General features: G+C 38.2%; 1 protein-coding gene across 1 annotated transcript; it reads left to right on the top strand.

Annotated features, from left to right (window-relative positions):
- The first annotated feature begins 489 nt into the window (after positions 1–489).
- On the top strand, positions 490–25,499 carry BRDT (bromodomain testis associated). The gene is made up of 19 exons (XM_075509240.1): positions 490–681; positions 2,891–3,028; positions 3,766–3,895; positions 6,151–6,323; positions 7,457–7,828; positions 8,873–9,001; positions 9,208–9,396; positions 10,681–10,865; positions 10,943–11,235; positions 11,337–11,450; positions 13,018–13,149; positions 14,075–14,136; positions 15,327–15,519; positions 16,274–16,386; positions 17,684–17,825; positions 21,625–21,698; positions 22,990–23,192; positions 24,536–24,695; positions 25,431–25,499. Exons 1-19 carry the CDS (start codon positions 490–492, stop codon positions 25,497–25,499), a joined length of 3,063 nt encoding a protein of 1,020 aa, XP_075365355.1.
- The last annotated feature ends 1,990 nt before the right edge of the window (positions 25,500–27,489 follow it).

Below are 27,489 nucleotides of genomic sequence, written 5' to 3'. Positions count from 1 at the left end.
AGATGCATGAGGAAGGTAATACCTAGTTATTGCTGTGTGCTAAGTGAGACTTGCAGTGTGTGCTGTAAAGCTGCTTCTTAGGTTAAACCACTTCTATAAGACTCCATCTGTGAAGGGAGGGAGGCAGAGGATGTATTCCTGGACTTTGATAGATGAACCTTGGTGAGGAAGCTTATTTCTAGGGAAATCTTACAGATCTCAGCGTGCCTCCTCTTTAAGCCTTTACAAATATAGCTGTTTATAACCTAAAGAACTGACCTCTAGTGGTCCAGCACATCCAATTATGCACTCTAAAACAAATGTGTCTTGGTTAAACCATGAAGGTATGCCCGTGACTACAGTATCGATGCTCCACAAACGGAAGTGAACATGTAACAGCATTAAATCTAGGTATCGTCCCTGAATACTATTTATTTTTCTTTTTTTTTTTTCCCCAGGTTAGATGTATAATGAAGATCTTTGAACAAGTGGATATACAAACTTCCTAAAATGTCTGTTGCAAGTCAACACCATTCTGTTATTATTAACCCTCCTCCACCAGAATATATAAATAACAAGAATAGTGGTTGTCAAACAAACCAGCTTCAGTACTTACAGAGGGTGGTCATGAAAGCGATGTGGAGACACAACTTTTCCTGGCCGTTTCATCAGCCTGTAGATGCAGCAGCACTGAATCTTCCTGTAAGAACCATTTTGGAATTGGAGTATTAATATGTAAAGTATTACAAGACTTGCAAATTAATGTTAGTTTAAAATATTTTTTTCTGATGCAACAGATCATGGAAGACTACTTTTGCACATGAACTGCTTTCATTAATCCAAGTTTGCAAGAAAACTGTGGTTTGTCTTTGGTTCATACTAAATGCTGCATCTTTGTTCATTTGCTTTGTGATCTGAGACTGTAGTAAATCAATATTTCTAAGGGATAATAAGAATGCTTAGACAGGTCTCTCTGAGTTTCTGGATGTTGGTATTCTGTCTTGTCTTCTTTATGCCTCCCTGCTGGTTTAGCCATATTTCTTAACACTGCATATGATGAGTACTTTCTTTTGCCTTTGAGTTTTTTATTTTTAATAGGAGGCAGCTAGCCTCTTTCAATGTCAGATACTTTATGATGGAAAAGCAGATCTGATTGACCCTAAAGTAAATAGGCAAATCTGGACCCAGTTTGATGCATAGAAGTAATTACACTTGTAGTACTTCTGAATTTCAAATCAACTTTGGCATCTTGCTCTGAAGTTTCTAGAGGAATTAAATGTCCCTGCAAAAACAGGGAAGAAAAAAGAGATATGGTGTTCTCATCATACTACAGTGGTAGAACATTCTTCTAGGAAGTAGAAGATCTGATGCTTAAATTCTTGTTCTGTATTGCCTTGTGGGTTTTACTTATGTTACAATTTAATTGCAACAAAATGAATGAATACAATGTCTTGTGACAAATTGTCTTAATTTGGGTATCTTTAGACTCCAGTTTTGGATCAGCCCAGCTTTTTCAGTCAAATGAAAACATTGGTTATTCACACACTGCTATTTCAAATGACCTGGAAGATACTGCTCTTGGTAGATGAGTAGAAAGGTGTTAAATAAAACCATGGTACATTTCCTTCAGTTCTTCCCTGCCCCCCCAGCTTAAGCAATTGTATTTGGTTCTCAAATTTTCAAGACTAATTCTACAAAATCATTGCTTCTGTTTAGAGCAGACAAAAGCCTTTATCTGCAGCTGTTTCTTGTGACAAACTCATTTGGTCAGTTTGTCCAAAAGCACAGTCAAAGTGACTGTCTTTCTGTGTCTTTCCTTACCCTTTTTTCCTTCTTGGAAGGAACTGTCACGTAAGGTTAATATGAAGGGTCATTCAATCAGAGTTGTAGCAACATTTGCAGCTGGCCTCGGGCCAGTTCTGCCTCTCTGGATTTCTAAGCAGCCACTTGACTTCTAAAAGTATGTGTTAGTTCAACTGCTGCACAATAACAAGCAAACCTCTGGCTCCATGGCAAGGACAATGAAGGTATTTGCCTCCTTTGCCTCTCTCCTCCAGGTGTTAAAAGATGCAGAATGGACAATACTTAATTATTAGCTGCATTATTTAAGTTTTCTTGGGTTTGTTTTGGTAAATTTAACAGTCTGCACTATGATGTATTTAGCTTTTTTGTTTCACTAAACCAGATTGTTAGGACAGCTTTAGAAGGCTCTTGAAGTACTAGTAACTTCACACAATTACAACGTATATGTGAACTTAGTGGGGATATTCCTGCTCTGATTTCTTAAATGCACCAGCAGGGAATTGGCCTCATGCTCTTAATCACAAGCTTTTAGCCATGCTACTAAAATAACCACAATAGTTCACATTCCAGCTGCCTTTCAGTCGTATTGCCACATCTTCGCTAGACTAATCCTGAGAGGAGAGCCAATATAACCCAGGGGAAGAAGTATTTGATCAGCAACTGAGAACTTGGTGGCTTCTTTTTGTCAGTGACTGAGTCTTTGCCTTTGACAAAGTCTGCTTTTGGCTTCTTTTCCCCCTGTTCTGTAAACTGCAGCGCTACTTCAGGTAAATGGCTTTGAGATAACAAATGAGAAGTACGTATACTTTTCATAAGTACTACTACCAGTATAGCTCTGGATCCCATTGAAATAAATATACTTTGGGGCTTTGAATGGTGGATGTTATATGAAAGAGCAAGGCGAAAATATGAGGTGAAGAGTTCCTGAACACTTACTTCCATGGTACCTATGATTATAGGGGAAAGTTTTCCTTTAAATAAAATATTCCTTCCAACATAATGCAATTCTCCTCTCTTGCAATTTAACTTTGATAACTAAATGTGTAAGAATCTTCATGTCCTAATATTAAAGAAATCTGTTGTGTGACTAGCTCTTTCAAAACCACAGGATTATTACAGTATTATAAAGAAACCTATGGACTTGAGCACCATTAAAAAGCGTCTGGAACACAATTACTACACAAAAGCTGCAGAATGCATTGAAGACTTTAAAACTATGTTCTTGAACTGCTACATATATAACAAGGTATGCAAAACACAACCTCTTACCAGTAACCAATTCTACTGAATGATACAAACGAGTCTAAAACAAGCAAATGGTTTTTAGAGCCTGCACTAAATTGGTCAATGTCTTCATGATTTTTTGAAACTATCTTCTCTGAAAGGTGGGGGGGCTTTGTTGCTAGGATTGACTGAGGGCATGTAAGCAAAGTCTAGCCTGCTGTTACAGCAACTGGGTGCATAGTCTTTTCTGCACAAGGATTCTGCCTGCAAAATCTCTGGGTTTTAGTTGCAGAGCTCATGAACAGCAAGCACCGTGTAACTGCAATACAACTTTAAGGCGAGCAACCCTGAGCCATGCTCCACTCCTCTAACAAGTTTAATAACCTGACTTGAAGTGTGAGCATCTCCTTGCACTTGGATGTTTATTGGCTATGTCTTAGTAGCTTTAAGCTTCAACAGCTTTCTTTGGAACATAGGAATGAATAAGGGAGTTACAGATCTGCCTCCTTTTCCCTGTGCTGTGGGAAGTGTGTCGATATAAAGCAATGGGACGGTGGGGGAGAGAGTATTTCAGTAATGAAGCAACTTGTATTAAAGTGAGCTGGGGGTGCAGGGATGGCAAGGACTTAGACCTCTCTGGTACTGGTGGCTTGTTTCAATCTGTTGGAGCAGGATTCTGTAGGCTGTTTATTTTACAAGGTAGCCCTCCATTACTGCAGCCTCTCCTTTACTCTGAATGTTACTGACTATATTTTGCAGCCTGGTGATGACATTGTGTTTATGGCCCAAGAACTAGAAAAAGTGTTTATGCAGAAAATAGCCCAAATGCCACCAGAAGAAAGACTAGTGATTCTCAACAAAGGAAAGAGAAAAGAAAAGAAGCCAGAAGGTAAGGCCTGTATTATGCTGAATTGTTAACATATTAAACAAGCAAAAGCTGGAAACAGGGAATCCTCCGTAGCTTGTCACAACTCAACCCTGGAACAGTTGGGGTGTTCTCCACTCTTCCCAGAACATATCAGACAAGTAACAACATTGCTCTAAGGCTTTAGCAGATTCAGTGCAGCCAGAATTTTTTTTATAGGTACTAGCTAAATTTCCTATTTTCTACTAATGAAGTGTGTTTAAGAGGGAGTAAAAATCAGAATTAACAACTTCATCAGTAGTGTAACAGCATAGCTTCCCAGGCAAACTTCTGGTGAAATGCAGTGCTCTTGCCCACAAAAAGGACAATTCAGTCAAGACATCTGTTGTGGTTTAAGCCCAGCCAGCAACTAAGCACCACACAGCTGCTCGCTCACTCCCCCGCGGTGGGATGGGGGAGAGAATCAGAACTCTATCTCAGCTGAAACCAGGATAGTATCTCAAACTTATGAGGAAATTACTTAGGAAGTGGTTGAAGTGACATTGGGAAGCCTAATTGCAAGGGGACAGGTGGTTAGCTGCAACGTATTACTCATCACTGACTTCCTATGTGTTTTTAATTGCTCTTATAACCTGTTTCACTTGCACAAAGTGCTCATTTCTACATCTAAGCTCTCAACATTGCCAAAGAATAAATATTTATATTGATAGAAGTAAGACTATGCAGTGCCTGGAATCACATGTGCATCTCAATGGGTTAATTTGGAGACCTCCAAGGTAGTCTTCCCAGTTGGCCCAGAGGTACTGCTGTCAGTTGTTGGGGAAATATTAGCTATGTCTTGAAAGAGCTGCAACACTTCTTCACCCTGATACCTCTTATTTCCCTTCTGACAGCCATGGAGCAGTGATCTTAGCTAGCTCAGTTCTTACTGGGTCACTTAGCAGATGCTCTTATTAGTTAGCTATGCAACTATACAGCTCTTCAGGGTCTCCTGATGACTTCATTTGCTGCTTCTTACTGCTGTTTGTGGTGTGGTGGTCCTTGTTGCTGGTAGTATCTGAAACAAATGTTTCTTCAAAATGGTATGACAGTTTGATAGATCTCTGTGGCTTTCTCAAGGTATATTTGAGGAGCAACACTACCTTTTCAGTGATCTGGTAGATGGATATGGAAAAAGCAGTGGGTTTCTTGGTCCTTTCACAAGAATTTTCAGGGAGTTAGGAGGAAGAGGAGGATACTCAGCTGGCTTCCTGCTCTTACTAGCTTATTTGAGTAAAATCTCAAGCAATTCATTGCCTTGGCAGAATATGTTGGTTGAACAGGTAGAAGTGACTCCCAGAAAAGATTTCTGTTGAGAAGTATGTTGGAAGCTGAGTTAGCTCTTCAGTTCTCAAATGACTGCAACAATTTGTTGAGATGCTTTTGTAACACCATCTTGCTGGTATTAATGCTGTTTAAGTCCCCTCATTCCCTTTGCACACAAAAACAGGCAGCTTGTACAAATTTTGAAATGTTCTAAGCAGTACTTTTTGAATTGGATAGTAGAGCACACTGCTATAATCAAGGAAATATTTCTGTCCTGTCTTTGGCAGACTGGCTTTAGACAGATGTATACACATAGCTTATTTCCCTTTTTTTTTTTTTTAAAAAAAGGCAACTGACTTCCATTTCAGAGAATGTCATAGTGTTACTCAGTGTTGTGCTATATAAACTAATAGGTGTGAACACCTATGGGAATTAAACAGAATCACAGACCTGGAAAAGACACTAGTAATCTAACCAGCCAAATCAAATACAGAAAAACATTGGTCTAAACTGTTCTCAAATCAGTGATGGATATCTGTAATATTGCTAAGCAATATGTGCACGTCCTAACTGTGCTTGGGGAACTTGAACCTTCATGATGCAGTTTGATGCACCCTTTGCTGCTTGCTCTTTACATGTATGTAGAAAACAACTTGATTCTCTTGGCAAGAATGTTTTTACAATGTACAGGTTTTAGTGTGGTGTCTCTTTAATCTTCCCTCTGAGGTTAAGCCACAGCTTCCTTGAAGCCAAATGCGCATAACTTGGTACAGTGTTCTAGCTGAGGTACTAATGGTGCTGAGTAGAGGAGGATACCAATGTTGCTATATGTAACAATGCTCTTGCTTGTATTTATTTGTATAGTTTGGGTGAGGAAGAGTGGTTCTGTGGACAACTCTTCAAATTGATCACGGAAGAAATTAACTGCAACATTTAAGACCTAACTTTAAAACTTTCTGTTTTAAAATGACCAGAAACACAGCAGCCCAACCCTGGGACTTCAAACGACCAAAGCACAATGCAGAAACAAGCTGAAAGCAGTGCGCAGCCTCCAGTGAGGACTCAAGAGCTACATCAGGTTACACTAGCTCCTTTGTCTGCAGCTCAGCTGACTGCTTTAATGCCAACCGCAGTCCCTATAACAAAAGTAAGTTTCCTCAAATAACGTTTGGAAAGAAAGGTATTGAAATTGCTGCTTCAGGCACTAACAGCAAAACCACAGGGGCCGTGCTTATTGCAATATCTTTTCAAAACTTCTATTGTGATAGAAGATAGTAAGAGATCTCTATTAAATCTTCTAGGTCTCTGCTAAATAACTGGGCCAGTACTAATTCTAGAAACTAAGCAGAAACTGGGATGACTGCTTGGTACATCTTTTCTTATAAATGTGGTTTTAAAATGTTGTTCTCAAAGAAACAAAGTGAATTTTAAGATGGTCATTCTTGAAGTGTACTACTATACTTCTGCAGGCTTCACTTTGGTGTAGAAACTGTTCTTTCCTTGAGGTGTAGATAATAGTTTTAGTATTAAAATAAATCTCTTTTCTAAGTTCTATGTAACTTCTCATGTTTTCAACGTAAATCAAATGCTTGATTCCCCAAAAATAGCATTTTTGCTTAAACATCGTGTAACTAGCCTGGAAGGTGTTTGTAGCTCACAAAAGCAAATTCTTGTTAACTGCAATCTGAACTGTATGTGAACATCTGACATTTTCATCAGATAAACACTCTTGTATTGACTTAGTTTTGGTTTTGCTCTTCCAGTGAGGAATAGGCACATGTGTCAGGCTTTCCTACAGTGTATATTTACACTTTACTGAAGAGTCTGAACACTGATGACAAAGCACACATTGTATCACTTGCAAACCAAATACCACCCAGCTTAAAGAAAAATAGAGATAAACCTTGTACATAAAGCCCTCAATCAGGCTTAAAATGAATTGCAGTAATTTTTCCCCTTCCCATGGCAGTCATCTCGTGGTAACTTCATAACCTACCAGCTTCTTGGAGTCTTCTGAAATGGCTAAAAACTGAGCACAACCTGACCTGCAGTACACCTTGTTCTTTCCTTTACATCAAAGATTGAGCTTGGTGTGCTGATCCTGTAATGCCTTGTAGGTTTTCAGTCTAAACCTGTGGAAGTGCCCCATTCTGCTCTGCTTTCAATAGCTGTAAAAGTTCTGACTTTTTAGATTTTGTGTGTGTGTGTAGACCGAAAGCTGACCATTCTCTCGCTGTTCTGGACACCTGTATTTTAGACTGTAAAATTTTCTTTTCCTAGGCAAAAAAAGGTGTGAAAAGGAAGGCTGACACTACAACTCCTGCTACTTCAATATTCACAGCAAGTGGTGAATCTTCTGCAACATTTAATGAAAGAAAAACTGTTAAAGCATGCAGAGGTGAAAATGAATGTATGATACCAAATAAGCTTCTGAAGAGATACTTGCCAGATTCTCAACAGTCACCTGAAATTCTTAAAAAGATTCAGTTGTCAGAACAACTAAAACATTGTAATGAAATACTTAAAGAAATGTTTTCAAAGAAACATGCAGCATATGCGTGGCCTTTCTTAAAACCTGTAGATGTTGCACCTTTCTCACTTGGTGAGAACCAAGGGATCACCAAATGTCCTATAGACCTGGGAACCATTAAAGTAAGTATGTTTCAGAGGGAGTTGGACTATTTGTGTATTTGCTTGAATAACTTGTGTAATGACTAGATTTTAATAGTGTTAGCTGAAAAGCTGTCATGAAAGCTGCTTCTCCTTTGAAAGAAATAATGGGCATAGAAACCATATACACCTATCTCTCTCAACCAACTAAGCCACAGCTTGCTGAAGAAAGTCTTCTAAGTCTCTAATTGTGACTATGTGCATAGTGGCTAATCTACTTAACTGTTGAACAAGCTAATATAAGTAGTGAGGGAATTACCATCTCCATGAAGCACTTCCAAGCAGGCTGCATGTTAAATACCTTTCAGTCTGTATACACAATGCTGTTGCTAATGCACTATAAAACAAAATGCAATTCTGTAATGTCAACTTCTGCTTCTTTCCGAATCCCATTATCCTTGGAGAAGTGCCCTGGAACCTCAACACTGAATATTTGTGACACCTTTCACATTTTCTGTGAAAAGAAACCCTTCTAGATGGAGATACGTGGCCAGTGCTTTGTGAATACTGGGCACATCTGTCTGAGATTGAAGTACTTAGCCAAGTTAAGACCCACTTTTGTGGGGAGGGTTGAATTTCAGTAGTCTATTGAATTATCTTAAACTGGCTTGCACAATATAAAGGTTATTTCCCAATTTCTAGTCCATTACTTTGACTCAAACAATTATGGAATAGGCTTTGTATAAATACCATGCTTGGAATCAAAAACAAGTGCTGAGTACATGACCAAATAAAATCACCCAAACATTGTTGTCTTGACCTAGTGCTGAAACTAGTACTACAAAGTCTTTACAGTAATTGCAGTTAGGAAATGTGTTTAAAAGAGGAAATTCTCTTACTTTGTTAAAAGGACAATGTGGAAATGAGAAGCATCTTTCCATAATGGTTCTTACAATATTTACTGTCTTGATACAATCTGAACATGATGCTGCATGTCAAAATTCTTGTTCCTCCTCTTTCTGCCAGTTCGTGGTGATGCTCTCTAATATTAAGCCCTAAATGTGCATTAATTTTCCTTTCCTCTAGAAGAAAATGGATAATTCTGAATATAGAGATATACAAGAATTTGCTACGGATGTTAGATTAATGTTCATGAGCTGCTACAAAAATAATTCTCCAGACCATGAAATAGTTGCTATGGCAAGAAGACTTCAGGTGAGTTATCACTTAAGTCGGACTTGAAAAAGAGTAGGACTATAAGATTCCTTTGTGGTCATCTCATGCCCTGATGTAGCATCTACTAGTGTTACGAACTACTATGTTGCTGTGTAGTTCTAGAAAACAAGCAGCAACTGCATAATGCTTTTAGAAATCTGAAAAGCCTGCTGACCTCTCTGCTGTTCCCAAAACTAACTCTTTAGGATGTTTTTGAGATGCACTTTGCCAAAATTCCTGATGAACCTGTTGTAAGTGTTCCTCTGCCACAGCCTGTAAGAGAAATGACAGAAGCTTATTCCAATGAGAGCAGTAATGATGACTCTTCAGAAGAAAAGTCACTTGAAGACTCTCAACAGGAGAGAACCGTGCACCTTGCAAAGCTTCAGGAGCAAGTAAGCGTTAGTACTCAATGTGCATGACTGTTATAATCTCTCCGATAGCGCCACTTGCAATTGTTCATTCTAAGGTTTAGCACCAAGAATCAGTATTCAAAAGATTTTTATAGTCATTTGTTTTTCTTAATACAGAACTTTATTCCTGTTCGGAAGCATCTCTAAATGTTAAATGAATAGTGCCTCAACAAATAAAAACTGGTTTTGGTGAATTATTGCTCTAGTGCTCTTGTCTACCATTTCTTCAGATGACTCTCAAACTTCTAAAAAATAAAACTGTGTTGCTGTGGTATGATGAGAGCATCCAGATACTCCACATAGCTTAGTGGCATATTCTTCTAACAATGGTGTTTCCTTCATATGGTTGAAAAGCTCTGTACTTTTGCTCAGTCTCTTTTGAGCTACACAAAAGCAAGTAATTAAACTCTCCTTCAGAAAGCTCAGTATGAATTAAAACAGAAGGAATCTCATGCTCATCCTAATATGAAGCATGGTTTTGCTTCACTGGTGAAGGGTGAAATGGGTCTTGCTTTTGCTTGAACATAATGCTTTAACCTGCTGCTGCTGTATCTATAAACTATGGGGAAAACTAACATTTGTTCTGCTAGTCAAACAAGGGACAGTTTAGTTTTCAGTATTTGTCAGAGCAACATATACATCATCAATTTACAAATATAGGCATGAGGACAACCAAAAGTCTACAAGACAGCCTTTGCAAAAGCAAAGCATTTCAGTGTGTCTGAATTCTAATTCTCATTGTCTGTCCATCTTCCTTCTAATTCCTATGAGGTTTAAACAAACTTGTGTTAGGTCTTTCTCTGAAGCTGTTAGTATATTCCAGCTAGCCATTTTATATTGCAAAATATCTGAGGTTTATGGGTTGAAGATGCACAAGCCCAGTCCCACTAGCCTAATTCAGTAATGTTGTAGAGGTCTAACCTAATAAAGCACTTACGTGCTTCCCAAATGCTTGAAATTAAAGAGAAGCTGCTGAATACTCCTGCAGTGATTTCTGCTTTTTTATTCTTCACAGGATGCTAGAAGACATATGCTGTCAGAAATGTCTGCATAAAATAAGTAGCCTTACGTCTTCTATATAAATAGTCTGTGACTAATCTATAATACAGTAAGATGCTTGGAAAATAAACCTCGTTTGGAGAGCAAACATCCTATTAATATCTGCTCAGCTGCCACAAACCTCCTGTGATATTTAGGGCCAGTTTATTTTTCACCCTACAATGCCTAATCTTATCAGCATTATTTTTCTTTTTTTGCTTTTGATAGCTTAAAGCTGTTCACCAGCAGTTGCAGGCTTTGACCAGAGCATACTTACCTAGACTGAAAAAGAAAGGGAAGGCTAAAAGAGAGAAAAGTAAGAACAAAGAAAAGGCCAAATTAAAAAGCCTGATTCAAAAGAAGAAAAATCTAAAACACAAGAAGAAATCCAAGAAAAAGCTGTCTTTAAACATGTACGTGTGGGGGACTTGTGTGGGTGTCAAATTATTTTAAACTGCTTTTACTGCAGTACACTTTTTTTTTCTTGCAGTCAATCAAAGAAAACCATGCAGCAGGTCTTGTTGGCACATAAGTCAGAAGATGAAGATGGTGCCAAGCCTATGAATTATGATGAAAAAAGACAGTTGAGTTTGGACATAAATAAACTCCCTGGAGATAAGCTTGGGAAAGTAGTCCATATAATACAGTCTAGAGAACCTTCACTGAGGAACTCTAACCCTGATGAGATAGAAATAGACTTTGAAACCTTAAAGGCTTCAACACTCAGAGAACTAAAGGAATATGTGGCAACATGTTTGAGGAAGAAACCAAGAAAGCAGCGGGGTATGTAGCATAAATGATGTTTTTAAAAAAGAAAAAAAAACAAAACCAAACTCTATTTGTTTTCTGTTTTGCTGCAATGTTAACTTCTGTTTCACATGCAGCTAAAAAAGCAACAAAATCAAAAGAACAACTTAATTCTGAGAGGAAACAAGAGCTAGAGAAGAGACTACTGGATGTCAATGGTCAACTAAACCCAAGGAAAGAGAACCTCAAGTGTAATGTGACTTCATTTTATTTATTTACAACAGAAATAGCTTAAAGTGGGATTCTCCCCTTGGGCTTATGTACTGTTATGCAGCTGGGGACTTTCTCCCCAGAACAGTTGAAGTCTTAAGCTTCCTATTGCTAGTCTTAAGATTCTTCCTATGTTGAATGAGCTGGAATCACAGCAGCAAATTTGGTTGGTTACTTGTCCTGTCTAAAACATCTTCCTTATTCTTGCACCTAATCCTTTATTACAGGTAAAGATGACAACAGTTTCAGAGCTTAAGGGATACTGAGCACCTCCCTTACGCTGACATATGAAAACATGGCAGGAGCGGAGGAAGAGTGTCCCACCATCTATGTATTTGTTTGCAATTCACTTTCTGTGGCTTAGAGATTAAAGAATAACAAACTCTAGTCATACTTGTTAGATTGCAGCCTCACTAATGCTGTCATGCTAGCAAAACTTCTGCATCAGTGACAGGTGTGCTGTGTTGCCTTAGTCTTAAGGAAGTGCCCGAGGAGAATCAATTCAGTTTTTCAGGCAATAATGCGTTTCAGTATCAAAGCCAGAAATTCAGTATATACTTGAGCATATCTACACTTACTGGTGGTTCTCATCAGGGACTGAGAACAGATCAATGCAGCTGATGCTACTATTATAGGTCAAGTTGTTCCTCATTAAACTAGTGAGTGCTATTATTGCCCTCTATTGGATATCTGTTAAGTTCCTATGTAAAACCAGTTAGCTGAAATGATAGAAGCAGCCCTGCAAGACACAGGCTTGTATCCAGCATTAGCTTAGGCAATCGTCTTCCTGTCTGGTATACATGATGGCTTGAAAACATCCTAGAAAGAAAAGCTTATAGAAGCAGCTGAAATTAATTGAAAAGACTATGTTGCAGGGAGAGGGAGGAGGCAGGCCAGGGAATCTTTACAACTGGTATCTGCCGCCTTTACAAGGAAGAGTTTAAGCTGGCACTTAACAAAGACTTGTGTCCAGGGAAACAGGTATCCATGCAGCTTCTCATTTTCAAAGCTTCTATCAGAGCAACACACTTTGAAAAAGCTTTTTGACTGCAAAATCACTATAAACTGAGTTAAATCAATCCTGCAGATGCAAAATAGTCAGATGGTGGGGAGGTGGCAAAAGATGACAATTCTGGAATACATATGGCTTGGGAAAGAGGAGAGTTGGCTATAGATAAAGACCTCAGCATGCAAGTCTGGCAGCAGCAGCAAGCACAGAAACAGGCTCTTAACAGCAGGAAAACTTCTGGGGGAAAATTGCTTGAATTGTATCTTAAGACAGCACAGTTTTAACCTACTTTAGGATTGTGAATTGTGTGATTACAGCTCCTCCTTGGCTATTTCATTCATTCAACTAGCATGCTGCTGGTAAATCTTCCTCCTCTATAATGGTCTCAAATCCACTGCTAAATGGACAGTGGACAAGGAAATGGCAGAAGATTAACCTTGATATGGGAGAATAGACCTAACAAGGTTGATCCTAGTCTTGTATATGAAGGCTGTTCCACTGCAGGTTGTTCTAAATTCTCTTTTTTTTTTTTCTTGCAGTTGAAAACAACTCTGAGTCCAGTATTGGACCAAGCAGACTGAGTGACAGCAGCAACAGCAGCAGCTCCTCAGACTCTGGCAGCAGTACTAGCAGTAGTTCTAGCTCCTCAGATAGCAGTGACTCTGAATCAGGTCAGAAAGCTTCCTTTTGTGTTTGTGTGGGCAAAACATCTGCCTTTTCAGTTAGTATTTACTGTTCCACATGCTTACTAGGGACTTGAGTTACCCTTGTAGGTTTGCTCCATGTTGAAGGCTCAATTCCAGTGCTATTAAATGAGTGTCTTAATACTGAGTTTGTAGGTAAAAAAAAAAGACCACTACAGCATCCACTCAACTTACCAGTTAAAATCTTTAGGGACCAAAATCAGTGAGCCAGAGGTCTGTGTATCTAACCTGGAGACTTGACTACTAGGCTATAGCTTACTCGTGTGGTTTTGATTCCTTTTTGAAAGTGTGATTTACTTCATTTTCATCTTCTAGTCTGCAGCATGAAGGGTGCCTTACCTTGTGGGTAAGGCTTAGTCCCTAAGCTGAGGGACAAAAGTGCAAACAGCACTGACCATAAAGCCAAAGTCTACCCTGGTGATTAAGCTGTCTTAAGCTTGTTCGAGGGATGTTACAGTGCTGCAGCATCGGGATATCAGAATGATGTTTCTCTCTGTACACAGAACTCTTTAGTTTTCTAGGGCAGAACAGATCTGCCAAACTGGAGGTCTGCAATGTAGACATCTGTATGAGGTAACAGTGTAAAGTGAGATGAATGCTCAACCCTTTGCAGCGTGGGGAAGTAAACAGTGAAGTCATTGATGGCACCAAAGACCTTGATCCTGCAGGAATCTTTGTGGTCTTTTTTTATATCTGGGAGAAGTTCTCTAAACACATCAAGCTGAAGTCAAAGTATTCAAGATCAGAATGTTCCTTTCACTGTGAGGTTTGGCTCTCTAGGTACAACTGCAACTCACATCTTGTATGTGTGAATAATGAAACATATGCGAATGACTGATTCCCCCCCGCCATCCCCCTCTTTCTGCCTGCCTTGCTGTATTTACAGTTACAGAAACCTGCTCAAAACAGACTGGAGCCAGGCAGAACTGTCCAACTTCTACGGAAAAGCTTAAGGTAAACTGACTGGAATGGATATAACATTTCTGCCCTGAACTAAGTTAGTTGTTACGTACCACAGCACTGGAAATGACACAACTTTATCAGGAAATAATGAATATGGCTTGAATGCTACTTGTTCTGTAGGACTGATTTACATGGAGATGTAAAATCTGCTGTTTGTTAAAAGTAGCTTATGTATCTGTCTAGAAAGTGATGTACTGGGAGAACTCCGGAGGCTTTTACTTAGAATCATTGTGGTAATTCTGTGTTGGGTGAAGGGACAAGGGAGAAGAAGAGAGGGGGAGAATACTCTGCACACCCCACCCCCAAAAAAGGAAAATCCTCTCCAACTTGATCTTTGAGTATAGAATTGACCTAATAAACAGTGCAAATCCCACTTAAATATTTTTTCTTTATCTATGAATAACCTCACTTCTATACATGAAAATAAATACATTGTACAATACATTAGTCATTTTCAGGATACTTTATATTACTTATTACTATGGTATTATAAGCAACAGCAGTTCTATCTAGAAATAATTTTTAATGCCTCTATGATTGAATTGCTCTATTCCTGTATATACAGTGGGTGTTAAATCTCGTCAGGGTTAGCTGCCTTTCACAATTTCCCTTGAAGCTACTAGAGATAGAGACCTTGGATTTCAAAGCAAGATCACAGCAAAGCCTTCATTCTTCTTACAATAGACTTGCTTTCACTTAAAGTGCTTAGCTGGATACAGGAAACTAGGCTGCAAATTTATTATTCAGCTGCTTCTTCTGTATCTTCACAAGCAAAGACTGAGGGGAGGAATTATGCAACACCCTTTTTTTGTTTAAAAAGTGCAGCCTCTGCAGTGACAGAATGACAGCAATAAACTTGAGAAAACAAGACACATGAAGGAAGCCTCAGCTTGGTCAGTTATAACAGCCCCTAACTGACTCTGAGTAACAACAATCATCATACTTCAAATCTCACATTACATTTTGTTATCATGGGTTTTCTGTATCTGTCAGACCAAGGCAGTGCACTTCACCTCATGGGCTTTTGTCCTCTCAAGTCTGAGAAAATGCTAGATTAGTATTACAATACAAGGACTACTGAAGCCTATGAACAGTGGAAATGGGGCAATGGTGGGGAAAGAGGATCAAATAGCTATAAAAACCAAGATTTGGCTGTATTAACTACTGCAATCTCTTTCTAGAGAATACCGCTGTGTTTACAGAGGACATCCTGCAATACTGTTCTGCAAGCACAGCCCTCATCTCTTGCTAGTAGCTTCCAAAATCGTGGATCATCTGAACTGCAGCAGCCACCTCCCAATGCACTGCAGAGGCTTCAGCCTTTACAGAATAGATCACTTAAACCATCAGAAAAAAATTCCCAGTCTCCCTCAGGTAACGTTTTTATGGCAAGAAGCATGGCTATATCTGACTGCTGAGGAAAGAAGGGATGGCAGAACTAATGTTTGTATTGCCTAATAAGCTTATCTTGAGGTTTTGGAGGTTATCAAGTGGGTAATAGAAAAAGTTCTTGCAGGGTATGGATTATAAAAAGCATGATGTAAATAAAAGCGTGGCAGCACTGAGGATTGGCTAGGGTTTCAGATTACTGGGGCATTTGTGGTGGGGCAGAATAGTATTAAAACAGGAGGAGGTATTCATGCCTCCTTCTGAGATGGAAAATGATACCTTAATGAACCTGGGGTTACAGGAAGTGCTGAACACCTTAAGGCAGGAATTGGATGCTTAAACCCATCACCCACCACTCAAGTTCATGTCTGAAATCCCTATTTAGCTGAATTTAAGGTTTGGTGCCATAGGGCCTCTGAATTGATTGCTATTGTCTAGGCATATCAAATACTAAGCTGCTTAGAAACTTGATCCAAGGAGCTATTATCTTCCCTCACCCATTTCAAAAGGTCTAATAACTTCAGATGCTTCTGAGTTTTTGGTAAAAGACAGCTTGAGTTGGTAGCTGATTAACTGAGAAATCAATTAAAAACTAATTAAAAATAACTGTCTCAAATCATGCAGCTAGGATACATATCTTCATATCCAGTTAATCCACAGATCTCAACAGTGACCCAATTTTGAGATGTAGGACTGCACTTTGCATGTTAGGGGAAATCATACACTACTTCTTTCTCAGGTATAATCTCAGCTGTATCTGCTCTGCATGATGCTCCAGACCAGCAAACTCCTCAGAGTACTCCAAGGACAAATCAGTCTTCTGTCACCCAGTGCACACATGCTCTTCCAGAGGTGAATACATGCTTCTCTCCAGTGCATTCATTTCAAATAACTTATTTAAAGCATGTTCTTACTCCTTTAAATAAGATCAAATATAATATTCCAGGCTTGACTTTGATGCAATGAAGGTCACTTAAGGTTTACAACAAAAGTTATCCAAAACCCCACTTACAGTGATTCTTATCCTTTAATAGGGCATTAATTCATTGCCTGTTGGCTGCAACACAAAAGGAAAGAGTTTGGCTGATCAATCTATCAAGTTTATAATGTAATATAAAGCTTATTTTCAGTGCTATAGCTTAAACTTAAGTAACCCTTGCACACTTACAGGTTAAAAGCCCACCCTATAAACCTACAGTTTCACAAAAGAGATAAGCAGCTTATACCATATGTTCCTGTTTTCTAGAAATATCAATCTCATGAGCTCAGTAATACTCTGAAGACCCTAGAGGCTATCCTTGAAGTGTTGGTTTTTCTTCCTGTTCCTAAAGCCATGGAAACTGGGGCTTTCAGGGTCATAGACGAGGTTGTGAAATATCCAGTCACTGTGGATTTCTGTTTTAATATGCTCTTGGAGAGCACCCTGGTTAGAAGGGCCTCTGTGTTACAAAGGAAGCTATTGATGTTACTGCAGCAGCATGATCTCTTCCATCTTAAGATGTTTAACTATCTTTCTCAACATGGTTTCAAACATAGCTGCTTTAGCCATGTTTTAATAGCTTTTTATTTTCTGAAATGGATAGAAACTACCTCTTGAGTCTATGAGCACAAGAATGTGTCCTGAAAGAAAGAAAAGCAACTTGCCCTTTCCCATTTGCATCCACTAGGCAAAGGCAGCAAGTAGTATATGTTATGAGACTCAGGTTTGTGCGACACCTTCCCCAGTTCAAGGGGATTACTACACAATCTTGAACAGAGGAAAAACTACCACCGAACTGGAGTAATACAGCTGCCCTTCACCCTGATCTATAAGCTAGAGTGGAGCAACTGGCTTTACAACAGTAAAAGCCAACTTTATTATGTTGTACCATGTCAAGGGTTAAAGAGCTTCTATCAGTTTCTCATATTCTACCCACTCCATCACTTTGTATCTCTGAGTAGTTCATGTTCTAAATCCAAAGTGTTAATGTAAGAACTTGCTTTGACTACCATAATATGAATGAAATCTAATTCTTCCCTGGTGTTTGCAGGAGCTAGAGCTGCAACAATTTCCTGCTCTAAGCTTCGAAATCTTTAATGCTGCTGCTGTATTTTAAGGATCCATGTTTAGCACTTCAGAACAGATTTTGAAGTCTAACTTCTCTTCTAGGTATCCAACACAACTTCCCAGATTGACAGTGCTGAGTGGAGTAAACAAGCTGAGAAAACAATACATCTAGACAAATCAAATAAACTCCAAAAGAAGGCCAGTGAGAGAACTGCCGATTCAATATCCATAAGTCAAGAACAAAGTATGTATTGTCATAATAAACTGTAACTGATATCAGGGGTGCAAAGTTTAAAATGTATATGAACCTGGCTTAAAGAAATAAAATGCTGAACACTTGTACACTAATCAGTTTGCAGAGTAATGGCGGGGGTGCAGTTTTCCCTTGCTTTTTCTTTTTTATTTGCTGCTTTAAAAAAAAAAAGCTTAAATGGATGCTTGGTTCTTGTTCTGTGTTAAAATATATAAAGAAATGACTTTTTGATTTAAGAACTTAGCTTTCTGAATTTAGTAGTAGGGATAAGTAACCTAGTCTTCCAGGAAGTCTGAGAGAACTGATGCTCCAGTCTGAACTTCACTGGCCTTTAAGCTGTCTTCTGCCAAACCTCCATGGAGGTCTTTTCCCAGGGCACTTTGTGTGTATTTTGAGTTACCATCTCTGGTTCCTGGGGACAAGGATCTGACAGTAAAGCAATGTCAAATGGGCTTTCATCATGGAACAAACTTGCAATGATTACAAGAACACAGGTTTGCTGAAAGCTGCAGTCCATGTAGAGATGCAAAACCTTCATACATATTTCAAACTAAAGAATTCTGAGCTGGACACTAAACATCCATGCTGAGAGCCTAGTGTTAACAGCCATAATTGTTTTGGTTCCTCCTTTACTGTTTCCTCTCTAGACTACCTGTATAGGCTTGAACAAGGGAGGGAACAATCTTCTGAAAACTTAATGAAATTAAAAGGCACAGCCTTATCACTGATGAACTGTCTAATTGTTGCCAAAGAATAATGCTGGGTACTTGAGTTGTATTAAAGCAACTCCAAAAATGGAGATTTAATTCTCCAAGATGTCCTATTCAGTATTTTCATGGTCTTAACACATCTATCCATACACATACTGACCCCTTTTGCTTAGACTTGTAGCAGCTGGGGCTGCTACGTGGGTTCCATGGATTCAGCTAATGATCTTCACTTAGAAAGTTTTGAGGCTGCCTAAAACTTGAATTTCTGTCCTGTATACTGCATGACTGTAACTATCATGATCCTGGTGTTATCTTAATATGTTAAAGGCCTGGGAAAACAAGCAGGAGTAAATTAAGCTCACTGTTTTAATATTCATAGAAGAAAAAGCATAGCCAAAATTATTGGGAAAGCTTGCTCCCTTCCCTACTTAATTATTTACTGCCTAGACTTTATTCCTCTTAACTTTCTATTCCTAATCCTCATTTAATTTGTGCTGTTTCTATCTTCTCCCCTTTTTCAAGGGACAGTTGTGTGGACAGTTGTAGAGGAGCTCCTGTGTTTAATATAAGAACTATCCAGTAATGAGACTCTGCCTTTGAGTACACTTGAACTTCAGTATTATGTTGCGTAGCAGAGCTTTTAACATTGTTATGTGAGTGTAGTTATTGCCCCCTTCCATAATACAGTGGTGGTTGACTGTTCCTGCAATGATACCTGCTCCAGCTGTACTCTGTGTTATCTTAGCCTTTCCACTATTAACTCCTGTAGAAAACTGGAAAGCGGGGGTGGAATACAGAATTTGGGCTTTTGGGTTTTTTTTTTTTAAACAACACCACAAACTTTGCTAATCTGGAACTGTTGTAGGGCCTGTAATCTATTGATAGAAAGTGTAGAGAGCGTTCAGTACTCTATCTGTCTGCTTAGATCAAACCAGGGAAACTTACTTTAGGATTGGATGCTTAGAGCAACTCATTGAATTTTGTAGAGAATCCCCCTGTCTCAGGTATTTCTGTGAGGTTTCCTGCATCTCTGAAACAAGAGTTCTTGATTTTAGACTTGTGACACCTCTGATGGTATGGGTGCAGGCTTGGTGTATTGCTGAACTCAGTGGTGGCTTGTTAAGCTTCTTAACTTATGAAACTGGTAACCACAAGCTTCCCTTCAGATTAGAAAGCAGTGTCTCTCAATGAGAGGTTCTGTGAAGGCTGGCAGTAGTGTAAGTATCTCTAAAATGCCTGTTTCAAAGCCCATGGCTGCAAATATTTCTGACACAGTCTCATATTCCTGTGTTAAAGCTAGAGCTTTAAGACAGATGTGACTATAAATTGAAATTCATCTTAAGTTTGCTTCAGGTAGATCTTCTTGGGAGTGGAACAGGTTGATCAAACTGATCTTAACAATGGGGTTAGACATTTTTGGGTATGTGAAGCTCTTGCTTTATTTTGGAGTATTCAGTGCTCAAGACTGTCAAGTTTATATGAAGATTCAAGCTGCCTGTATGAGGATAAATGCTCGATGAAAGAAAGCTGCCTATTGTACTAAGGAGGACACCTTAATACACTAGTTCTCTCTTCTGGAGGCGAACAAGTCTCTGATAACAGACTTTGATCTAGGTAGACTTTGCTTAACTGGGCCTGGAATCCACAAGAACGGAGACATCAGGATTTGTGAACCCTCTTCAATAGTACTTGAGAGACTTCAGACGTTTTTCATCCTATTTTATTCCACTGTGTAGTAAAAACATTCCTGCTCACTTGCAATTATACCATCTCAGAGGCAATGCATGGGGGCATAGGAGAAAGGCCAGGCACTGTTCTTTTCTTGACTTTTAGAGGCTGTGAGGTCTTTCTGAAGACCCCTTTTATGACAAACTGGCTAAGGGTTTGATACTCTGCCTTCAGCTTTCTAGATTCAAACATCTAAAAACTATCTTTTGCATAAAAAAAAAACCCCAACATGTTATCTTAAAAGTTTCTTATTAAACATTTACCTAAAATCAATACTGAAACATCTCAAACTGCAGTAGAGGATCTTTGTTGAACGATATAAAATATCGATGTTGTATATATCTGGTTCTAAAATAGTGGCTTTTTCAGAGTACACCTAGATTTTCATCCCAGAAGCTCTATAGAAAGGGAATATAACAAAGTAATGCATAAGGTTAAAAAAAACCCAAACAAAAAAAAAAACCAGCACACCATCCTCCAATATGTGGCTTTTGTAAACCATGTGGTATTCTAGGTGGTCCCTAGCATAACAAAAGTCTATTTTCAGGCTTACCGTAATGACTGTAGGAAATTGTATCTGTTCCTGCATTTTAAAAGTTTTTTGAAGTCTTAAAAGGTTTAGGGGAAGTGTTTTTCACACAAAATAGTATGGATCTTCTACAGTAACACAGCATATCAGAACTGTTAATATGAAGTTAGTACTGTCAAAATAGCACTTCCACTTTGCCTGTGTTAAATACTGGGGTTTTTTTTCCCTCGCAAGTAATAGAGGTAACAGCATGGAGTATTCATACATCCTGTAGGCTGCTGGAAATGTGATTACTAGCCCTTATTGGCTCACCTATTTGCTTTTTTTTTTTTTTAAAAAAAAAAAGGAAATAGGCTGGAGAGCTTGAGGCAAAATGAGTTTACATGATGAATGAGATACTCTTAAATAATGCTGGAACCAAAATGGAAGAGGGCTGGGTAGGGAGGGGAGGGGAGGGGAGGGGAGGGGACAGCAGGAGGTGAGCAACTGGCAAGGTGCTGTGTTGAGACTTTCTGACCAAACTTTTTAGGCATTCTGCTGGGACCTCTCCTAGAATTAACCAGGAGTTAACTTCTCATCTGTAGTTGAGCTTAACCATTCCTTTCCCTGCCCCAAACTGGAGAGAATTGGTCCAGTTCAATTTAAGCTTAGGAAATGTTTGGGAGCATTTCTGCTATTCTGAACTGCATAATAAACAAGAAAAAAATGTAGTGTAAATTCTTAAGTCAGTTTCTACAATGACTAAATTTTTATCACTTAAATTTGAGGAAATACAGTCCATAAAATCAACATGAGTGAAAAATCATTTTTATTCTTCCATCAGGTCATTGTACACCTAATGATAAACCTAATGGTAAAAACATGCTAGAGCCAAAATCCAGAATTCTTCCAAGAAAGGTAAGTGTTGCTCAAGTCCTATTTGAGAAGAGCTTGAGTATACTTACTAGGATCAATAATTCCCTGTCCTGGGATTTTCTCTGAAAATCTGGTCTTTTCAATGATTCAAGTATTTAGTGTCTGATAGATCTTGGGCATTGTTATAACCTGTACAGATTTATCTCATTTCTAGTGCTAAAAACAAGCAAACAAACAAAAAGCTATGGGCTCTCATCATTTCAGAAGATAAATGATATAAGATTAAGTTAAACATAACATACCCATATTGTCATTAAAAATGTGGCTTATCTCATCTAGTTTTAACATTTAAACTATTAGTGTTCCTTGATCTAGTTCTAATACTCAAGCTACTAGTGTGCTTTCTCTTGCTGATCCAGTAACAAAAATAAGAGTAGTGTGGAATATAGCCTTGGGTACTATTGAAAAACCTGTTCTGAAACAGGATGATACACTTTTGATGACATCATTAGAATTGGGAAATAATCTGATGGGTTTTATGAAACTTAAGCAAAATACTCCCTAGAGTACAATAGGTTATCTTAAATGGAGGAACAGAAGAATTTTCTTACCTATTATTTAAATTTTTCTGTGGTAATCGGCTATTTGAAAACATCAAATCAAAGTTACTAGTCTAAATAATCGATCATGTCAGCCTCTGGACCTAAAAATTTTGTATATAGTCTGTTGAATTAAAATGTTCCTAGGACTTTGCTTTAGGTACTTAGCTTTCAGAAAGCTATTAACTAACTTACTGAATTAAGTTCCAAAAATACGTATTTCCTTCATAAACATGTGACCTTCTACTAGAAGCAGTACTTCTTAAGAATACTGGTTTTACGCTGTGAAGAAAATGCCGGGGGGGAGAAAACATGGGTATTTAAAACAAACAAAACCTACAAGCCCAATACAAAACTATTGTTATGTAATGATTAATTATAGAAATGAGTTGGATGTTCTCTGTATTAAAATATTGTCAATGGACCTTGCATAAGAATTCATGTTTTCTGGAATTTAAAAAAATGGAGGGGTGGAAATAAAGGCTTGGGTAAGAATAGCCACAAATGCTAATGATTTTTAGCATATTGCTAAAGAATCTCAAAGTTGATGAGAAAACATATTGAAGTCTGCTTATATTGCTGTATTTGCACTAATATTCTGCCAAAGTAAGGATATTTTGTTGTAGATATTCCCAAATAGGTCTAGTCAAAACAACGTTGTGCTAATGTAAGAACTAAGCAGATAATGGATGATTTTTGCCTGTTCTATGTTTTCCTTTTTCTAATAACTTCAGGATACAGGATTTAAGAATATAGATTCCTGGGTAAGCTTATGTAAAACAATGATGCTTCCAGTTCCGATAAAAACATCTCCTGAGAGCTTCAAACAGTTCAGGAAAGCAGCATTAAAGAAGAGGAGTGGGCAAGCGCAGGAGTTAAAAAGGCCTCTGGTGCAAGCCGAGAGGGAACTGCAAAACCTTTCTCAAGAAAAAGAGAGGTTTGTAAGCACATATGTTTAAATATGATTCTATTTTTTGCTTGTATGGTACTGGGTGGCTTAGTTATTCCACAGGAACAAGTGGTTTGGATTAGGTAATTGCCATGTGTCAGATGAAGGGGGGGAGCTGTACCACTCTAAGCACAACTGCACATCCAAAATGCACAAAGTGGCTTTTTCTCCTGCAAATCAGTATCATTTCAGTAGTCAAAGAAACTTCTTGAGTTTTTGGTCTGGTGTTTTTTTGGTCCCCTAGAGCACTCAGTTTCTCTGGTCATGACCAGGATTCACACCTGTCCTCAGTATCTTATTTCTGTGAAGCAGGATAATCTAAGAACTTGACGTTAACAGTGTTAACATAGCTAAAGGATTTCCAGTGTGCACCACTTCAGACAGCAGAATTCTTTGTATTGCTGTAGAGAAACATATTCAATAAGCTACTGCTGTAGTATTCTTCCCTATTTGTTTGCAGCCACTGTTTTAGTGAGTACCCACATATGTATCCCGGTCTGAGGTCTATTCTTATGCTGAGTGGGATAAGTGACTGCCTACTAATTAGTGCATTGCAGTAGTATCTTAGGTTGCTGTTTGCCACCTTTTTGAAACTCTGCTTTCTGTAATATTTCCCCAGTAGTCTTGATTTTTTTTTTTTCTTGTCTGTTTGACCCTGTGAAAGATAAGTCTGAGCCAGTTCCTAAATTCTCCTGCTCCTGTATGTCGCTGGCTGTATTAGAATAAGTCACTTGTTTGGAGTGTATTATTTTAATAAACAGAGCATTTGAGAGACTTAAGAGTACACTCCTTGTTCAGAACACATAGTGAACAGTCCAGGCACCTTCAGCTACTACAGGTTTCCATGAGGAGGAAACTGGGCAGGTAGCTTATGTACCTTTATGGAATAAGACATTACAGATGCTTGCCTGAAGTTAGTGAAATCTAACTCGAATAACTACTTGAAGAGGAAGAAGGTAGAAGCAAAACATCATGGGCCAAGAAAGTAACAGAAATGTAAGTGTGTATGTCTGTCAAAGAAATGCACTTTCTTTGACAGATATATGCACTTTTATATACATGCTTTGTGTAGCACGTATATAAATCCTGTGTGCATGTAGATTGGAAATGGAACACAGGAAACCCTACCCTACTACAGCCCAACAATTGCATGCACATACCTCTTGCGAAGGGAAATTACTATGAATCAACATGTAAAACAGAACCACGGTTTGACTGCTATGTGCTGATTTAAGTTATTTGCAGAATTCTCTTCAGGTGCAAAGGCTTGTTATGAAGAAAAACAAGAAGAAAATCTTATCCCATACCAATCTCGTCTGCTTTCTTTAAAGGGGCTATGAAGGCACAGGATTGGATGCCGTGGCAGTGACAGACTGTGAGCCCCAAAAAGAGCAAAAGAGCAAACAACTGCCCAAAGCTCAACAACATACTCTTGTTCAAGACCGTAACTTGGCTAGAAAAATGGAACAAGAACGTAGGAGGAGAGAAGCAGTAAGTTGCTGACTCTTGCCAGCTGATTTTGTTTCAGCTTTAGTAGAGAATAAAAAGTGTTAGCTCAGGCCCTTATTTTGAAGGGCCTGAATGACTGAAAACACTAGAACTATGCTACCTGAAGAGTTAGTCCAGCAAATGAAACAGGAAACTCAAAGTAGGTCTTCAAGTGGCAGAATATGAAAAACTATTTGCTTGGTCCTATTACTCCCATAAGCTTAATAATTGCATGGTAAAATCAAATTTTAAAGGGAAGTTCCTGCCCTTTGAATAACTTCAAACCTCAAGTATTGCAAGCTGTCTATCCTCTTTAACATATCCCATGTCAACAAAAGTGCTAGTCATACTGTTCTGGTCTGAAATATCAAAACTGAGCCTTTTTAAAACTAACTTGCTGGTTTTATTGGTGGAGGTAACAAATGTTTTTAATTGCTACTATCTTTTTAGATTAAACATTTTTTAAAAATTCATACTATTGTACAATGGAATGTAAGAACTGCAGTGTGAGATCATGCTAGATTCAGATAAGGTCTGCCGAAGCTTTCATCCTGTTCAGCTCTTTTCAGAGAGGACTTCAGCAACATGCACACTCAAACTTGCACTAACAGAGGAAGCATAGGCTTTTGGGGAAGAAGCTTTGTAGTTTTTTTCTTAAATCTTTATCAAATATTTGACCTGCGTAGCATTAATTAATGTCCAATCGCTCTGAAACTACACTAATTTGCTTTCTTGCAGATGGCTTGTACAATTGATATGAATCTGCAGAGTGATATTATGGCATCTTTTGAAGAATATCTTGAGTGAAAGCTGTAGTTAATACAGAACTTAGCTTCAACACTACTACAAACTGTACAACTTTGAAAATGTTCTAGTTACAAGCTTAAATGTTAAGACCACTTTAAAGAGCATGTAAGCTCCTCTAAAATGCTTAGTATTAAAAGCTTGTTCATTGACACCTGAAGCATCACAAGATCTTTTTGCTGCTTGTTTACAATGTATGTAACCTAGTCTACCACACAGTGGAACGTGGTTGTTCTTTTGATTTCAGTTTTATATGTTGTGTGTATATATATAAGAAAACATCCACTTCTTGATTTTTTTCTCACTTCTTTAAAATCAATTTTTTTCAGAAACACTTGAGAATCTGTTATCCTGAGCATAGCCAAATTCTTGTGTTTGACTGTATTAAGTCACAGTATACTAAATATGCACCTATAGAAACTACTTTAAACCAAGGTCTTGTCAATTATGCAATTGTTATTAAAACAATCACTTTACTATGGCATGCTTGCACAGAATCTGGGCTGTGATAAAAGACCTCTCTAACAGTGATAACTTCTAAAGGGTGTGTAACATTATTTGTAATCGTAAAAAAAAAAAAACCAAAACACATTTCCTGGAACTCTGTAATTTCAGCAGCAAATCCTGTATACTTGCATGTCTTTTAAGGCCCAGACATGTTGATCTTCTGTTTAATGTATTTTATGTTAACATAACATTTGGATAAGGCTGCAAGCATGTTTGCCAAATGGTTCTGGTTCTTCACAGAAAGAAATTATCTAAAACATCCCACTTCTGGCTCCAGTTTGAAAGGCTTTCTGATTAATGCAAGATTTTATTAGTGTCAGGATACTTGTCTGAAGTAGAAACTAGAGTGTAAAAACCCTACATTCTTGTTGATTACATACAGCTATCTCAAATTAAGTACAGGACTAATAAAACATTGTTTTATAGAATTAATACCAAAACACAATGTGTATTACAGAAATGTTGGGTGGAAGGGGCCCCCTCGAGATAATCCAGTTCAGTGGTCTCCAAACCTTTTTCATCATGCACCCCATCAGTAAAAACTTTCAGGTGTGTACCCCCAAGATGTGTATTTATGTTAAATTTACATATAACATGTAAATTATATACATGTTCTACTGTACTAATATATAATGTACATGATAAAAACTACACAAAAATAGAAATCAAAAATATTTTAAATAGTGTTTATTTAACTTTGCTTAGATATGTTTATTTTGTTTTGTAATTTAAAAAATACTGGTTTGTATTAAATATTTTCTTCCCACACTCTGCTTTGGAGACCACTGATCTAGTTGAACCTCCCCCTCAAAACTCTCTCTCCCTATGGAGAGCTCTGGTCCATCAAGTTCCTGGATCAAAGCTGGAAGTGAAGGTAACACTGCCAATGTTGTGGTGAGGGTCTGCCACTGACCGCCCAACTAAGTAAACTAAGTGGACAAGACTATCTGAAAATTCAGTTATTTATAAAAAGGAAATAAATTGCATCTAAATTCATAAATGACAGCTAAAGCATGCCTAAAAATGGTAGCCTGGTCTTTCAGGTAGCAGGCTGATGAGTTAGTGCTAGTTCAGAAAAAATTAATTCTGAAATAAAATCCTGCTCTGTATCTTCTACTTCTGCCTTTGCTGGAATGGTAGTACTTCATTCAATAGCACAAAGAGCGTACATTGACAAATGCTCAGATTGGGGTATCACCCCTTGAAATGCCTAGGGAAGTCCTCTTACATGAGCCTTGCCTGGATGCATGCTCAAGTGTACAGTTTGGCAGATGTGAGTACTTGGCTACGAAGGGGATTTGGGGTGAAAGATGGGTCATAATGTAACGTGGTGCTGTTAGGATGTCTTGTTTCACATCCACATCAAAAGTGATTTAGGCCTGCCTTCATTTAGAGTTTATACATCGTTAATAGCTATTTGTCCTGCAATAAAATATTACAGTTCACACTTAGGACTCCCTACCTTGTTCTCATCTGGACATACTTT

The sequence above is a fragment of the Mycteria americana genome, chromosome 7 (genome assembly GCF_035582795.1).
Source record: "Mycteria americana isolate JAX WOST 10 ecotype Jacksonville Zoo and Gardens chromosome 7, USCA_MyAme_1.0, whole genome shotgun sequence".
In the NCBI taxonomy this organism is placed as follows: Eukaryota; Metazoa; Chordata; class Aves; order Ciconiiformes; family Ciconiidae; genus Mycteria; species Mycteria americana.
The sequence above is the reverse complement of the archived record's forward strand: the minus strand, read 5'-3'. Positions and strand labels throughout refer to the sequence as shown.

Bases quoted from the DNA above. Each gene is read 5' to 3' on its own strand.
- BRDT (XM_075509240.1), top strand. From the start codon at position 490: ATGTCTGTTGCAAGTCAACACCATTCTGTTATTATTAACCCTCCTCCA. The intron at 682-2,890 runs GTAAGAACCATT...TCAAAACCACAG, and splicing joins CAGCAGCACTGAATCTTCCT to GATTATTACAGTATTATAAA. The intron at 13,150-14,074 runs GTCAGAAAGCTT...TTACAGTTACAG, and splicing joins TAGCAGTGACTCTGAATCAG to AAACCTGCTCAAAACAGACT.